The sequence below is a fragment of the Pseudorasbora parva genome, chromosome 18, assembly GCF_024679245.1.
Source record: "Pseudorasbora parva isolate DD20220531a chromosome 18, ASM2467924v1, whole genome shotgun sequence".
Taxonomy (NCBI): domain Eukaryota; kingdom Metazoa; phylum Chordata; class Actinopteri; order Cypriniformes; family Gobionidae; genus Pseudorasbora; species Pseudorasbora parva.
The window spans coordinates 31006416-31024685 of NC_090189.1; the positions used below are offsets into that span (position 1 = coordinate 31006416).

At 38.5% G+C, this 18270-nt stretch overlaps 1 protein-coding gene and 1 long non-coding RNA gene across 6 annotated transcripts in view; one reads left to right on the forward strand and one right to left on the reverse strand.

Moving 5' to 3' along the window:
- LOC137045858 (uncharacterized) overlaps window positions 1-1872 on the forward strand; it is a 66371-nt gene extending 64499 nt beyond the window's left edge. The window contains exon 3 of the long non-coding RNA XR_010898868.1: window positions 1781-1872. This is a non-coding gene — a long non-coding RNA (uncharacterized lncRNA). The remainder of the gene's footprint in view (window positions 1-1780) is intronic.
- The window catches only part of dacha (dachshund a), a 203131-nt gene that overhangs the window by 14125 nt on the left and 170736 nt on the right, over window positions 1-18270 (reverse strand). For all 5 annotated transcript variants that reach the window (XM_067422794.1, XM_067422795.1, XM_067422793.1 and 2 more), the window contains 3 exons: window positions 3572-3717; window positions 1714-1861; window positions 85-231 (listed from right to left, as the gene is read on the reverse strand). In XM_067422794.1, the coding sequence (XP_067278895.1) occupies window positions 85-231; window positions 1714-1861; window positions 3572-3717 (441 nt within the window). The remainder of the gene's footprint in view (window positions 1-84; window positions 232-1713; window positions 1862-3571; window positions 3718-18270) is intronic.

The window sequence follows — 18270 nt, forward strand, 5'->3', positions numbered from 1 at the left end:
ACGGAGCAGGTTTTTGTACCAATGAGCGTTCGCTGTCGGCGTGTCATTTATTGCATCAAATCAAATCAAAAAGCAGAAGCCCACCGTTGAGGCTCATGCGGAGACTCTCGGGAGATGTGGCCTGTTTGAGAGCCTGTTCCACCTGCTCTCTCCTCTTGGACTCAAACTCCAGAGCCTCCTGCAGTTTCCTCTTCGCCTTCTTTTCCTTCTTCAGACGCTTCTGAATAGTGGCTGAGGGAGACGAGAAAGAGGTTTGAACAAAAATTCAAATAGTAAAACACTTCGCTCATTCAGCATGGTGTCTGAAAACACACGGAGACGCTAGCGCAGACTTGCGTTCACACATTAGAGACTTGAAAGTGCTCATTAGCACTAGCAAAACAAAAACATATGGTGTGCTCCGTGCAACAGCTTTGAGAAAGGATATGTAAAATTGCATGGTTTTTAGATGTTCAAAGTAATAAAATAATGGAAATATGGCTTAGTTAGCGGTGTTTGCTATAGGGCATTACTCATATTCACTAGCCCTACACTCCTAAATATAAAGGTTTCAAAAGGGGTTTTCCTAACGCTGCAATAGAAAACCGTTTTGTGTAAAGAACATTTTAATAATCTGAAGAACTGATTTTCACTCTAAAGAACTTGTTAAAAGTTCTTCATGAAACCATTGATGCCAATAGAGAACCTTTATAAGTACCTTTAAGTACGAGTAATCTTAGCGGCGCTACTAATAAAATATCAAGTTAAACCTACCAATTCACATTCATGCAACATCACAACAGCTGTACACACACCCAATGCCAACACATGTTCACACAGCACAATGTTTTCACACAACACAATCTCTGAATATGTGCAAACACTCTGTGTATATGTGGATTCACAGCAATTAACAGCCTTTTGAAACACTCCGAGTCTGGCAGAAGACCTTAAAACAAGCTCCCGGCTCGTTCGCTCGCTCAGCGTTAAATGTATGTGTCTTCCTCCTCGCACCTCTAATTACTTGCCTTTGATTGGCTAAATCACCCACCATATAACTGTGCGCATTAAAATAACATGAAATGCTGTAACAGCCATGGCTAATAAATTATTGAGGTGTTTGTACATATTGTCAGAGTTGTTATCCAGCTGAATAATTGGCTTAATTTCTTGGCGCAAACGGCAGGAGTTGAATTGGCAGTAAATCCACTAGTGACACGGTTTGGTTGCGATGTAAGGAGAGAATTGGCGGCACACACTCACACACGGAGTGTTTTCTGAGGGTTCGTCATGCATTAATGTGTTTACCAATGAATTTCCATGACTTTTTCAGTCATGAATTTAACATTTATTTTATAAAATCATTTTAAAGAATTAGCATACACTATTTTTAAATGTGTTATAATGTATTATTGTTATAGTTACATAAATCATAATATAAATATTATTAATGATAATATATTTATTTAAAACAAGTCATATAGTATAATCATTAAATTAATTAAGTTTGGTTTTTTTGTACCCTAAAACATTACCTAAAATATAACTATCAATCATTTATATACACATTTTTAATTGAAGATAATTGTAGAGCAAGAAAATCCTCTCTACTTTAAAATGTTATGTTTAATTGAATGTCCAGCTGTATTTATGTTATTAATTGTGAAATTGACTAGGACTTCCTAAGTGAAAATGATTTTTTCAGCATATGATTATGATAGTTCAGTTACATACCTCGGCTGTGCAGTTCAGAGGTGAGTTGTCTCTCCAGACTTTCTCTCATCTCTCTTTCTCTGTACAGCTCCATCTTTAACTCCTTGCGTTCCTGTTGCACGTGTTTCTCCTGCACGCGGGCATTATCCACAGCCACCTTCAGAAGACCCTGAGCCGCCAACAGAACACAAGACATAGTCGATTTTAATACACAGATAAACATTCAGTCACCTTATGCAACATGCAGACTGTGTATACTTTGAAAGCAGCGGTTCTCATCCAAGGGAGCGGGGCCCACTCGGAGTCCTCAGCAAACTTCCAAAAGAGTTGCAAGAGAACTTAAATATATCAATATATCAATGTATATAATTATTAGTATATTAAAACTATCTAACTTAATCCAAAAACATACAATCAATATGTAAACTGAAATAATATTTCTTTTTTCCCTCTATTTTTATTGAACAAAGTACTGTTTTTGAAACTTTTGGAATCACCTGACTAGTGGTCAATCAATCTACTCATATCGACCAGTTTCTGTTAATACGATTTTATCTTTAAGCTATACACAAGGGGTTTGTGTGAGGAACACTTATATTTAAAGGGTTAGTTCACCCAAAAATGAAAATTCTGTCATTACTCATTGTGAGTGCAACAAGCTTACTCACTAGCTTAGGACTTTAAAGTTCTTTTGTACTCAACACAAAATGTCAGTGAATAAAAGTTTTGAATCCAAAGTTCTTCGTTTGACTGTTTAATTATGAATCGCAAAACATAAAAAATAACTTAGGATATACTTTTCTTACAAATTAACTGTGCCGTTCTGTGTAGGTCAAAAGACTGTGTTGCTCCAGTCCAGTTCTATTTCTTTCATGCTAAATCTAACAGCCAATCAAATTACATTATAGTAGATCACTGGTTAACTGTTTACATTACAATTTCTTTGCAACACAGGTTTTCTCAGGTTTTACTAAATTAACTTAAAATATCATTGCTTCCATAGAAAATGGCTTCAACACTCATATTCATGTTGTTCGACACCCATAAGACCTCGATTCATCTTCGGAACACAAATGGAGATATTTTTGTTGAAATCCGATGGCTCAGAAAGGCCTTCATTGACACCAATGCCATTTCCTCTCTCAAGACCCATAAAGGCACTAAAGACATCATTACAAAGTCAGCACATCTCACTACAGTGGCTCTACAATTATTTTATGAAGCGACAAGAATTTTTTCTGTGCAAAAAAATCCCCAACTAAATAATGACTTGTATAGTGATGGGCCGATTTCAAAACACTGATTCATTAAGCTCTGAGGCTTCAGGAAGCAGTGTATCGATTCATGATTCGAATTGCGTGTCAAAGCCAAACTGCTGAAATCACGTGACTTTGGCGATCCGAACCGCTAATTCGATACACTGATTCATAACCGTTCAAAGCTTTGTTTTGAAATCGGCCTATCACTATATTAGTCGTTATTTAGTTTTTTTTGCACACAAAAACTATTCTTGTCACTTTATAAAATGATTGTAGAGCCACTGTAGTGAGATGGACTGACTTTGTAATGACGTCTTTAGTGCCTTTATGGGTCTTGAGAGAGGAAATGACATTGGTATCAAAAAAGGCCTTTCTGAGCTATCAGATTTCAACAAAAATATTTTCATTTGTGTTCTGAAGATGAACGGAGGTCTTACAGGTGTCGAATGAAATGAAGGTGAGTCATTAATAACAGAATTTTCATTTTTGGGTGAACTAACCCTTAGTATGAACTAAGAACAACAGCATATGGGTTTGGAGCATCAGTAGATTATGACTTTTAATTTTGGACGGAACTATTCCATACAAACATACACAAACAAAACACACACTGATTGTACCTGGATGTTAGTGAGCAATGTCTCCACGGAAGAGAGGCCATCTGCAAACAGGAAGGGGGCGGGGAAGCCAGGAGGAAGAGTCTGAGTTCCCAGAGGAAGCTTCTCGAACCCTGCCTTCTGCATGGGCAAAGATAACTGAGCCTCATCTGGAAAAACACAACATAATATATGTTGTAAATATTCACACCAGTGATTTTATGACTGTCGACATTAACATGTTAACACATGTACCTAATAAAATGTTATTTAATGTAAAACACATTAAATAGAATCATTTACAATTTACATTTCATTTATTATTCAGTTTGGCATCATCACTGTTTTGTGTAAAATAGTGGTAAACTGTTGGTTTATTGTTAATGCCGAATTCTTAGAGAGTAGGTTGATAGAAGCTGAGATATGATATCATAGTATTTAATTTAAAGCTAATAAAAAAAATAATTTATTTAAAAGAATACTTATTTATTTTACATATTAATTACTTAGTGAATCATGGGGGGAAAAAATGGAATGTGACAGAAAAATAAAGCTCTAAAATAAGATAGAATAGATCTAAACTAGATGTATTCTTTAAATAGCAACGTATTGATTCTGTAATCATATTCTTTTTCACAAATAAAGGAACTGTTAAAAGTAAAGGAGGTAAAAACAGTAACCAACAGTAATACGGTATGTATTTGCGCAATGAAAATTGACCAGGTAAAATGGCAAATGTCTCAAATATGTTATAAAAATTCTTCATATATCACTTATTTATATACTGATATGTGCACTTTTTATTGATGTATAAATTATTTTTTAATGCTGCCACAGTTATAAAGTCAACCTACAAAATGCCCACTTGTAGTCTCTGCATAACAAACAGGGATAGAAGAAAGCATTTTAATCTCAAAAAATGACACTTCACCTTGAAGTGAGTTACATACAGCCTACAAATTTGTTTTTAAAGAAGATCAAAGTGAGACTCGACCGTACACTCAGAAACAGTAAATGCGAATATCACTCAGCGGGGAGAATATAAACCGAGCGAGCACTTCACCGTGTATTTCTGATGAAACAGAAAGCTGCTGTGTCCAAACCTCCATATAGTAGTTAATCTCTTATTTTCACACACACACAATCCCATATTTTACCCACAAGCCCTATAGGCAACCCCTCCCACCCACAGTGCCAGGCCACAAACTATAGCCCCACTGCACCAGCAATAACAGATAGAACTGGGGCTGAATAAGAAAGAGCGCGAGCAGTCATGATTCACCCCGGCTAATCTGGCCAGGGCCTCTCTCGGCGCACGTTGACACGGCCCGTCCAGGGCTCCCTACGCAAGACAAATAGGACGGCTGGGGTGGGAATTGTGATGACAGTGTATCACGGGTCACATCGATTTCCCCGCCGCATGCTCTCCCGCGCCCCGCCAGATAACCCTGCACTGCTTTCTGCCCATTGTTCATACCCCACCTGTCCCACCAGCTATAAATTTTCCCCCTTCTTTCCTCGCCACTGCAAAGGGCATTAAAGAAGAGGGGAGCCGAGAGAAAGAGGGGAAGGATTCGCCCTCCTCCTCCTCTCCTTACAGGTTGACAGTGTGTGATTAAGTTTTTGGTGCCGGCTGAAAGTGGCGAGCAGATGAAGGTCATGCAGATAGAGTGTGAAGAGGAAAGCGCGCGAGAGGAAGAAGGATAGGGTGAGAAAAGGGGTGAGCGGAAGGGGACGCTGGAGAGAGAGAGGTGTGAGGTGAACTGTGAGATAAAGCTGGAGGTGAAGACCGCAGAAATGTTTAAAATCGCAAGAGGGTGTGTGTTTATCAGCCACGGCCATGCGTCTGTTCCCCGCGTTCAACTACAGACCATGCAGGCTTTAAAGTCAACATGAACATTTTGATTGTACGTTTCTGGTCTTATTGTGTACAATTCATCACTGCACATTATTCCAAAGAAAAATCTGTCTTCATAATCATTCATTAAAACTGAAATAGCTTTTTGTTTTATTACATTGGCTTATTTGTTCCTGAACTAATCTGTAATTTCATACAAATGAGAAAGGAGGTGGATGAATGATTAATAAACATGTCCGAAATATTAATTATATATCTGATCACTGCGTTCAGATATGTTTGAAGCTTGCTTTACCCACTTTGTATACTTTGTTGGATATATAGTACATCCTACTTTACCTGCATACATACAAAACACTCACATATTAATGCTATATAGAAAATGTCGGCTGATTTATTGTTTATATCATTGCAAAATATAAACTGTATTATCGCACAACTCTATATATTAAGGTGGATATATATTATGTCCAACTTTATTCACACGGTATACAGTACACTCACAAAAATCAATAGATACTATGCAGCAAATCTCAACTGACAGGTTTTTATTTAATCACAAAATAGCTGTTTATATAAATTTGCATATATAAGTAATGTCCTATAAATAATGCGCTTATTGTGAGCGTTTTTTGAGACGTTTTTCGGCGTGTCTTTCTGTTCAAACAAGGCGGCAACCCCTTAAACTGCAGGACTTAAACTGCAATTTATCAACTGGCCACTAGGGACAGGCTCCAGAAGGGAACAGAATCTCACTGACACTATGTTAAAATGCCCAACTTTACAGCAGGAAAAAAAAATGTTTACAGCCTGATACAAACTGTGGTTTTGGTCTATACCGTTAATTTTTCCCTTAAAGGTGCACTATGTAGTATTTTTGCAGTAAAATATCCAAAAACCACTAGGCCGGTGTTATATATTTTGTTCAGTTGAGTACCTACAATATCCTAGCCTGGATGCCAGCCGAACTTAGCCCCGCCCACAATTTTTTTAGGTTGGGCATTTCGGTCTGGCCTCGCTCCATAGAGGAGTAAGGCCGGGGACACACTGCAAGCGTGCCGTGAGCGTCTCGGCTGCGTGGCGTGTCCGCTTTTATTTCGGCTCCCATGTTAACCGGTTAGAGCTTGCATACTGCCTGCGTCAGCCGCGCGGCTCACGCGCGGTCCGAGCCGCGCGGAAAACGCGTGCATGCTTCAAATAGAAGAGACGCCTATTTTTCACGCGACACGCGAGGGTGTTGGAAGCGTTTCTAGGCAAAATAGCATAGGAAAAGATGTTTATATGCCATTTTGACACGAATACATATTAATACATGACATTTTCATGTTTGAAAGTCTGTAGGTTAACATAAATGCAGATATAGGCCTACTTGTAATAATAAAAAACAACATAATTATCGATTTTGAAATATTAAACCTGTCAATACAGAACGAAATTTTCTGTAGCCTATTTTGCCGTCAACACCATAGATATGTATGGTCAATAGGCTACTGCCGACGTTGTCTTTGCTGTATCAATAGGCAATATATTTATATTTAATCAAATGAAAAGGAGAAGTCCCGCACACTATCAACTCGCAATTAAAAAGATTTATTGTTTCACTGCAACGTTTCGATCTTTCGATCTTCCTCAGTCATGCCTGAGGAAGATCGAAAGATCGAAACGTTGCAATGAAACAATAAATCTTTTTAATTGCGAGTTGATAGTGTGCGGGACTTCTCCTTTTCATTTGATGATAATAGGACTTTTTTGTCCTGCTCTCCTACGCACCTATCACACACAGGTGTGCGGCGTTTATGTGATTAATATATTTATATTTAACATGAAGTATAGGGCTTCCCAGCAGCAGCAGCGCCGCATCAGACATGCTTCTGGTGTGCAAAGACAGAGAAAACGCCAGGCAGCCGCCCCGCGGCTGACACGCAGCAGAAACGCCACGCTTGCAGTGTGTCTCCGGCCTAATTATCTCCGAACAGAAACTGTTCAGACCAATGAAATCATCAGGGCGGGCTTTAGACGATGACGGACAGATGATCAACAGTAACGTAATCATGCACGTCATCAAAGGGGCTTGGATTATATTTGTTCAAATCTTAAACGGAGAGCTTGTTTGTATGCATTCACCTTTACAATTTCTCTCAAAAATGATGATCATGTTGGGTAAGTACTCTGTGTATCATTAAATTATTTTATTTTTTTACAACACCGGCAAAGATGATTTATTCCAGTGCGCATGCAGACAGGGTTGCCAAGTTTTTACAACAAAACCCACCAACTACTAGCCCTAACCAATAGCTTCTCTGAGGTTTCTCCGGGGAAAAATGTGTGTTATTTTGGCAAGGTTGCCTGCTAAAATTCACACTCATGGGTCTATATAGCACATAATAGTCGCTTCAACCCGGACTTGGCAACACAGTGCAGTTGAACTCTGTTGACATTTGACAATGCGTCGCTTCGGTCTATCCAATTGAGGTCTTTCCTGGTTCGGTTAAACACGCCCCATAATCACAGCCCAATGGAGCAGTTTCAGACTCATATTCTGACTAGAATTGAGTATGACCACATCAGGCTAACAATATCCCAAATGTTTCCAGCTATTTGTAAATTGTGAGAAAATTGCTATGTTAACTAAGGACTGGGACGTTTCAGCATAGCGTCTGAGGAAGTCACCTGTCAATTGTGTCATATCTGGACTACCCTCGGTTTTGGGTTTTATTTGGCAGGAGCGCTTTACTCTTAGCAGTGTGAACATGTGAACACACTGAGTAACGTCATAACATCCTTTTCAACACACTTAAATGTATGTAATATGATAAACAGAGCTGCATTACCTCATAATCATAACCGGAAGAGCGGATCTGTGCAGGCGCCCAGCGACTGTGTCCCGTCCCTTCATAATAAAAGTCCCGGTGTTCGCAAGGCGGGTATTTGTTTAACAATCGCTCCAGCAGCTGTGCTCAGGTCTACAACACTCGGTCCTTCTCTGCTTTACACTACAGTAACGTTAATAACCACATGCATGAACGTCATTTCTGCCTATTTTCCACCGGCTGTGAGGTGAAGACCACATGTCTCAAGATGCTGCGCTCAAACTTTGCGTCATCAAACTACACATTTGTTTTGAATAGGCACCCTCCAGTGGACGGAAAGTTGCATAGTGCACCTTTATTGTGAGGGGGGTGAATGTTTTTATAACTAGTTTACATTATATTAAGCCTTAAAGTTCTGCATAATAAAGGGCGTGACCATTTTGAGAGACAGTCATCGCGTAACTTCAGCTCCACCCACATCCTCCTCTTTGCCCATTTTCTGTTTCATTATCCATTATCTGGGAGTGACACGCTGGCAAGATGGCAACGGCTCGTCTCTACTTTACGCTTCAGAACTGCTCTTCAGACGTCACAGACCCTTCCATATTTCACACCCAAACAATTTTCACTGGCGATGCGCCGAGTGAACGTGCAAATTCAGTAGATGGTGCTCCCGGCACACGAGGTGGTGCTGCGCCACTTTACGCTTTTGACACTCGCTTGTCACACAGAAGAAGAAGAGAGACAGTATTTACACGCTTGCCAAAACCATTCACACACTTTTTGCTAACTGGCAAGCAGCATTAGCAGCACGTCTTCTTTGTCTACTTACTTCTTCTTCGTCTTATCAGTGTGTTTTGTGCTTGAGTGCCACCAAGTGGTGTTTTACTGTAACTTCAGCAGCTTCAGGGACATTTTTTATAAATGACGCTAATTACGGCTGCGGTTTTAAGTGTTGTGTGCACACTCACATTGGTGCCCTTAGTTTAGTCACGAGGCGTTAAACGTCTACGATCGCCCCGGTGTGAACAGGCCTCTGCTAAATGTGACTATATGACAGGAAAATATTAAGATGCTATAACATTTTTTCTGCTACTTTCATACAATTTAAAAAAAAAAAAAAACGTGACAAGCACTTTACAATTACATTTGACTTGACTTTGCTTTACTTCATCTGTCAGTGACTCATTCATAATTCACAAAAAACTGTGACTTGTCGACACCAAAAAAAGGATCACTGAACTAATCAGGACACAATTCTTGAACTGATGGAAGATTTGTCACTTAAGTTGATCAAAATCTCATCCTACATTCAGTTTTACTGAGTAAAATGGGCTTTCATGAATGCATCAACCTCTTTGTAGTTCTTTTTGGTGAATAGACGACTGAAATTGAAGCTTGGGGAACTGAAAACTACACATCCCAGGTCAATGCGGCAGTAGAAAGGAGGTTAATGGCAGCAGGCTCTTGAAAGCCCTGCCCTCCTGCTGGCCCCTGCACACCTAATTGCAAGTCCCTTTTAAACGACAGATTTATCTTGCTGCGGCTGCTGATAGTGTTCACTTCAATTCATTTTATTCCATCCAGCAAAGAGGGTGGAAGAGCCCTCGGCCCATGACATTTACAAAGTGCCCCCGTTCTGTCTCCCCTCACTGTAATGTGGACGAGTAATGATACTCTGTGTGTGTGTGTGTGTGTGTGTGTGTGTGTGTGTGTTTTAGGCCGAGCACAATGGGATCTGCTTGTTTGTACATACTGTGCGTATGTTTGTTGGATAAAAATGTCTCTCTGGCTCCCGGCAGAAGACAATACTGAATCATTTTTTGCAAATGTAAATATTTATCAAAGACGCAAGTAACTCAAAAAATACCTGTCCCACCGAACAAAACGCATCCATCCACTCAACCCTAAAACACTGCCAGGCGAGAGTACAAAGTGAACAAACAGATAAATAAATAAACTAACAAAAAGAAGGGAAGTGCTTTTTTCTTTTAACTGACCACTGCAATCAATAATTCATCTATAAGACCTTTTATTTTCTGTCCACTAAAAATAAAGACAATATGAACTTTTTAGAAAAAGCTTTCTTACCGGTCAAAAACAAAGAAACTCAAGTACCACCATGGCCACCAGAGAGAGAGAAAAGAAAGAAAGAAAAGAAATAGAGGGGGAAAGCTTTGATTTGAGATTTACACCAGTTGGAAAGCTTGAAATAAATGCTTTCAAATATTTATTTCCAATTTAATTAATGAATATATATATAATAAATAATAAAAAATATATAATAAAAACATGTATACAATCAAATTTAATTAATGATAACACTGATTGGTCACTGGATATTGTTATTCTTATAACATTTTATTTAGTGCGTCGACTAGCCATCATCCATGTAAAGCGTTCTCGAATGTACTAGAGTCCCATCAAATTTGAAAACGCTTTCTCCTCATGTCTCTTCCTCGAACTTTTCTTCTAAAGATGTTTTTCTCTCAGCGAGTTGCTTGACATAATGTCAGCCTTCCCAGAGACGGTGGATTCTGCCCCCCGTTCCATATGGATGAACAGATGCCGGGGACAGGAGCGAGAGAAAGAAGGCTATCTCCCTCAGCGCCTTTAACCCCAATGTGCTTTTCTTGCCCCCATATATTTGTTAGTTTTTATTTTGTACATGTGTCGGAGGGGGACGTCTCCTGAATATTCAAAGGGATCCAATTAGGGGGTAATTTAGTGCGCATCTACGGCACAGTGTTTTTGTCAGGTACGTGTACATGATCGCACTCGCGCGCACACACACTAATATAGGTTTGTTTACACAAAGATTTACATATAAAGATCAAGGCACACAGCTAATCACCATAATTGCCAGAGTAAATGTTAAAAGATGGGCAACAGCTAATTATTTGAGGTTGTTTTGAACTGCGAGATCCTTTTTAGCACTATATTAATAATGTCATGAGAGAGGAAATTAGTGACAAGTGTGTATAATGGTGCAGTCTGAGCCAAAAGTTGTAGCTGCTGCCTTTCCTATTCATTTTGCCGTGTTTTTAGAATGAGGGCTGGTCAGGTGTCTTATATTTTACCTAAAAATTAACAGAAGCCTTTTAGTGCCTTTTTAAGACTGTAGTGATGTCCATTTTAATGTAAATTTCAACGTTTACTAAATTCTTTTCATGAATGAACATAAATACTAATGTGACACATAAATACTTTAACATTTGAATGCCTATTATTACAATTTGCATTTTAACATTTAATTAACTTTTTAATTTGCAACCATAGTAATAAAAATTAGAATATATATATATATATATATATATATATATATATATATATATATATATATATATATAATATATATATATATATATATATATATATTATATATTACATTACATTACTACAATGTCCTTTGGAGGGCAATATTTAACATACATAATGTAAGAATATCCTAATGGTCCTAGAATAAGCTTCTTTGTGTCGTATTTGTTTTGTTTTTTTTTGGTTTAAATATGACACATTTGATGACCTGTGAACCGGTTTTGTGTTATTGACTCATTCTCAGTCAGTCTCATTTGTCGATCACGTAAGGCTGAGTGAGCACACAACACTTGTCCTGAACAGTTTGTGCCTCTGGGAAAATGACTGGATGGCAGTGGTTAGAGGAGTTTTCCTTAGTGGTTGAGAGAAACCAGGAAGAAAAGGAAGAACGCATGCAGTAGAAATAAAACAAGATTATGTAAACACTGAGAAGGGAAATATCAGATTAAAAGAATAGGAGAGGAGATCAGACCTTCTTGCCGAAGCCGATGGCACACAGACTCTGATGGAGCATTAGCCCGCTAGAGAAAAAAGCTTGAGAGAGACGGATCGCCCCTCTGCCAGTTAGACATTTATTCCCAACAAGATGGCAGTGTTTGACAGGAGGCGCCAGGGGAGCTCTAAAGCATGGGGATCCAAACGCCTGGGTGGTATTTATAGCTGTGAGACAGTCCAATCAGACCCAACTCACAGAGGAGTAACATGACGGAAGAAACATGAACAAACTCACCCATTCACAAACATACAGAGATGCATGTTACTGGGCAGTCCTCAAGCTACACGACTACTAGCAACTTACATAAAATCGGTGTGCTAGTGTGCAGTGAAGGTCAAATTTACCATTGTTTGGTCAAATTCACATGATCAAGAGTTTCGCATGAGGGCCAACAAGTTCCCCATGTAACTTTTGCTAGTTTTTAAGTTGTTCATGCGAATTCACAGTGCTGAGCAATAGACAGCTGCTTGGTTTCTGTGTGAGCAGTACTTCATACATCTTTACACGAATTACACATTTTTTTAAAAAGGCAAAATTTACACACACACACACACACACACACACACACACACACACACACACACACACACACACAAACAGCGGCCAAAAATACTCACTGTTCACAAGTTACAACCTACAACCACATAATGCATTTAAAACCATTCACAGCACTCTAGCTCTATGGTGACCCATTCAACACTGCCATTTTCTTCATAAATGCATCTAATTGAACTTATTTATCTGAAAGATCCTCTGGTTTGTTGACTTCAACCATTCAAAAATTCAACAAAGCACAGAAACTTCCTACCACCAAACCGCAAGCTATATTACCGGCACAGTAAATGAAAGTCAGTGAAAACGATACAGCGCGCGAGTCACTCCCCATCACCTCTTAATTTCGTTCTTCGACTTCAAATAATTCTCAGGGGTTACACTTCCAAAACTTGAGGTCTACAGGGCCCCTGATTCACTAGAGTGCAGAATAACAAGCTACATTAAAACCAGGCCCCCAAAAGGAAATGCACAAAGCACTTAATGAGCTCGAGCAAAGCAAAGGACCAATGTTCGTTAGTTAACCCCCACGATACATACGTATACACAAAAAAAGATGAAAGCAGGACAATAAAAAGGCCTAGCAGTAATAGGTTGGAGGAGGAAGTGAATGAGGGGGTATTAGTGTATATTACATTTTAACAACCATATGAAGGCTGGACCGCAGAACACGTCTGGGCTGTTCTGGAAGATAGAGGATGGTGGGAATGCAAAATGAAAGAATTGTTAAGTCTAAATTGTGCAATGAGAGCTATAAAAGTGGCACTACATTGACTTAGTGTATCAGCATAGTAGATAACTAGAAAGCTAAACTAAATCCTCTTTTTCTGTTTTTGCTATTTTTCCGCTTTCAGGTATAAGAGAAAGTAGACAGGAAGTTATGTCGGAATGTGTTAAGGATATAAAATGAACTGGACTCAAACCTCGGTTTCCCAGTCAAGCACCAAGGCTCAATGTGTCAGAGCATATGTCCCGAACCACTAGGCCTATTGTATTTTAGGATCCACAAGCACCCACAAATATTCAAACTTTCACCAAGTATAAAACTCCTTTTAAAACAACGACATGGACTAAAAACAAACAGTACTAATTTGGGCTGCAAGAGACTGCTAGAAAGGGCAATTTAAACGAACAAATACACCTGCAAATAAACAGGAAAGTAAACAAACTAGAAAAGAGGCCAGGCTGCATTTTCCTGACACTCCAAACCCGGGACTAATGAATATGTGTACATGAAATGAGCCTTAATGAGGATTTCCTTCTCCCCCAATTAGCGTGTGAAGAGCAGTAGGTGGAATATTAAATGAGAGGAATACTAGGTCAACACAGCAGCCCTTAACCTGCGAGCAGGAGGAATGGACCTGCGAGATGAACGCGTCTCAAGGGACACAAAAAACAACCCGAGACACCAGCGAGAAAGTTTTTCCTCATGCCGACCAATGTTCTTTCGTTTTCTTTATTTGGACAACTCTCTTTATAGCATATCGGGATAGAAAGATCAGAATACAGTTTGACTTATATCTAAATAATCTAAATTTATATTTATATCTAATTTATATAACAAAACCAACCTTTATACAGATATACACATTACACAAATATACAAGTTCTGGCCCCCAAAATATTGACATGTGTTCAGGGTGTATACAAATTTGCATGGTAATTTTAAAATTCTCTATTAAAAACCCATCAAAAATATTCGTGTTTTTTTAAATTGGACAAACATGACTGAGCTACACCTATTTGAAGTTAATTTTGAGAAAAATTAAGTTTTCTGAAGGTTCCAAACAAAATCCCCTAGCAATCGCCTACCTTAAAATCCCTGGTAATAACACCAAATTTGACACACCAAATCAAAACCAAATATTTTTATGAAAATAAAATAAAATAATATATTCAACATTTTTCCATGTTTTAAAATGAAACGGACAGCCTATAAGACCTACTGTACTGCACAGATCTAATATAATGTTACATCAGGTGTTTTCTCCCAGCAGTTAACCAAACGTTCATTTAAGACATAACAGACAATGTTTGCGTGAATACTCGCCAAGACAGATATTTTAAAGTACTGTAATTCTGTGTATGTGCGTATATATTGGGATCTCGCTTTGAGAGGCATCTTTGTGCGCACAAGTCAGGTCTGTCAGTCAGCTCGAGTAAGATCGTTTTTTAGATGTTTAATTGCTTTTTGGAGAATTGAGATTGCTAGACGAGACTTAATTAACTAATTTTTGTGAAAACCTCTAAATTTGCCTGTAGCTCGAAATGATCCCATGCGCATTCCGACTCTGTCTGCCAGCACTGGTCAAATATACTGTAAGTAAAAAACATGAGTGGAAATCTCTGAATTCATAGTATTCATAAAACAGGACGAAAAATGTTACCTACTATTTCCATTGAGATTATGAAGTGCACATTTGACTTTACTATCCCACGCGGTCACGGGACAGGAGAATGGCAGTGAAGTGTAAGATGTAGTATGTCTGGATTTTATTCATACTATATAAAACTTACTTTTTTAATGGTAGCAAAATTACTTATTCAAATGTATTACCTACTAAACATTATGCAATTTTGGAATCACTTTTCGTTCCACTGACATCCATTCATACGCATGCAAATGCGAACCGAAAATGCAAGTTCATGCGAAAAGTTTTGCATTTTGCTGCGTTCCAAAGTTCACGTTTGCTGAACTCTTACCTGCGGATTCATGTTACATAAAGTTCTGAATTGAAATGGCTCAATTAAAAGAATGCATATTTTTGGATTAAAGACGAGTAGATTGTATATTTTTACATTTTGAAAGTATAACTATTTGTTATATGTTGAATTCATGTTTTTAAAAAAGACACCGTGGAGAGAGACGTCATATTATGACCACTGGAGTGTCCATGAAAAATGTGTGAAAGTCTTGTGTGACTGTAGCTTTGTTTTCAGTTAGCCTTTGGCAAGCTAACAATTTCCCCTATAGCTTAACATTGCTAAGTCTGTTAAAATAGATTATCTGATCATCTCAGACAAGATATCATAACTATCGCAATAAACTAACGCCTTACTGCACCCCCCCACCCCCATTTTGTGGGGTCACGCAGCACTGTTTAATCATATTAGATGCTTTTGAGTGTGTTGAAAGTTTTGTTATAATGCTACTCTGTGCATTCGCTCGGCGGCTACTATGAGACACTTGTTGCACACTGCAGTTAGCTAGATCCATATTAGGCACTGTAAAACATGGTACTGACTGTAAATCAAGAAAAAAAAATGTTAAACAATAAGACTGATTGTGATGAGCTATATAACAATGATTAGTTTTCTGACTGTCGATGAATGTATCCAAACAGTTGCTCACCTGTCTAATATAACACGATATATTAAAGCGTCTTTGGCGTTTCCATGGTTTCTACAAAATAAAGCAACCGGAAATCGAGGGTAATGCATGTATGATGATCATTGATAGGCAACGCAAAGACATGGTCCGGTTGTCCTGGGTAAAATAGCACATTTTCTCTGGATTTAAACTTTCTTGGAATCATTTGGGATAATGCAAGTACACAATTCAACAAAATATATAACATTGTTCTAGTGGTTCTTAAATCCTATATATTGTGCCTTTAATATGGAGAGATATAAGCTCAAACATAAAAACATTTCAAAAGGATGATCGCTAAAACTTTTTTTTCTTGAAACATATCCTAAGACCATGTCATGTGAGTTCTTAGAGAAGGCTGATAAGAAGATGCTTATACAATATCTTATTTTATACAATTTCTTCATATTTGTATGACGTTGAGTTCAAACCATGCATGTCTATATGTTTATTACTTTGTTTTCTCTGTAAACTGATAGTAAGAACTATTTAATTCTGGTTAGTGTATCGTTTTCTGTTATCGGTGTGAGTATCTTTGCTCGCCTTGGGGCAGCTTTCCTTCAGATGTGATAGTGACACCGCACAGGAGACTGCGCAAGCCTGAGAGACAAAACCTGTTCCAACTCTTCCCTCAGAACCAGAGCAGAACACAAGCACCTGTCCTCACCCTTTCTCACTCCTCCTCTCTGCCTTCATCTGTGTGTGTGTTTGTGTGTGAGAGAGAGAGAGGAGATAGAGCGCACATCATTTATCACTTGTGTTCTCGTCCAAAAATGTCGCTTTTGTGGGGTGACTTTCATCCGTGCTAACCTTGCCCCAAATTGCTAACTGTTTACTTTTTCTTTTCCAACATGTCATTGATTTTCCTCACCTAATATCTGTTCCTCATCATTAACACAAAGAGAAACAGAGTGAGCCGCAAGCAGACCCTCTAACCCTCCAGCCGGAGAGCTCTTGAGGGCCGCTGGGGCCCCGCAAAGGGTCTTGGTTTAATTAAACCATCACAAACGCGCTTAGAACAGCAATCAACCTAATGATCAAAAAGGGTCTTCAAAGCCCATGGATGGTCCCCTTTGCACATATCTGAAGGAGGGGCTTGTGAATAAACAAACAAAAATGAAGATTAAAAATACAAGGCTCGAAAAGCCAAGCGTTTGCTGTTTAGAGGACCGATCCCTGACTTGGAGCGAAGTAAAGCGATGGCTTCGGTTTCCTTTTGCGTTTGTTGTGACTTATTTACCAGCACGCTTATCTCAAAGGGCGAAACAATGGCGCACATTTCTATCAGAAATCATTACAGGCCATTTCAAATCATTTCCGTGCAGCTAATTTCATAATAGCGAAGGGAAACATTGATTGTAACCAGATGCTACATATCTACTCTGTGGAAAACTGGACAGAGCAATTACGCAGCACAAGTCTCGGCCTACCCGTGCTCCCTCTCGCACACACAAATGTACACTAAGTGCTTCTACGGGCAAAGTGCTTCACATCAGCTTAAGCCAAATACATTAGCACATTATCATACAACACATATAGACTCTGGACTAGATTTTAAGTGTACAATTAAGTGATTTCTGAGAAACAAAAATCAAAGAAAAACACGGTGGCACCTGCATAGCAGGTTGTCAGAACTATGCTATGCATGTTGAACAAATGAGTCAAATTTAAATCAAACATGTTAGGGACCTATATTTCATCCTAATCAAGGTGTAAATAAAGGATGATAGAGATGTTTTAAGTCAACATGAAGTCAAATGAACCTTTATTTGGGTCAATCTTGAACTATTTATCTCCTCCAACAACCTGAGATCACTTTTTACCATCCAATCAAATGTTGATGAACAAAGTGAAGTCCTGCCCTGCATTTCTCATTTTTACTTTGAAATATAAGTCTTTCTGGGAAGTTCATATACATTTTGGGAAGTCGTAATCGTAGCATCTGTTGCGTTCAAATCACTTTGGTTGTAGCAATTAAATTTAACAATTTTAATTCAATACATATGCTACATTCATTGCAACCGCCATGCTTTCCCAATGACACACCTCAAAATCTCGGTGCTCAAAGAATTCCCCAAAAAGTCAAAGATTGTCCTACTCGTAATTACAACTTTGCTTTGTTCATGGCGTTTGACTCGTACATGTGATCTTTTTGACATGATTTGAATGCTCTATTAGTCCCATTAAAATAGGCTATAAATATGATTGACATCTATGTTAGCTTAGCACATTAGCATTAATGCCATATTCACAATTCTGTACAGATCAAACATTTACAGTTTATGGTTCTGTGTCCACTCCAAATAAAGGTGTAATTGT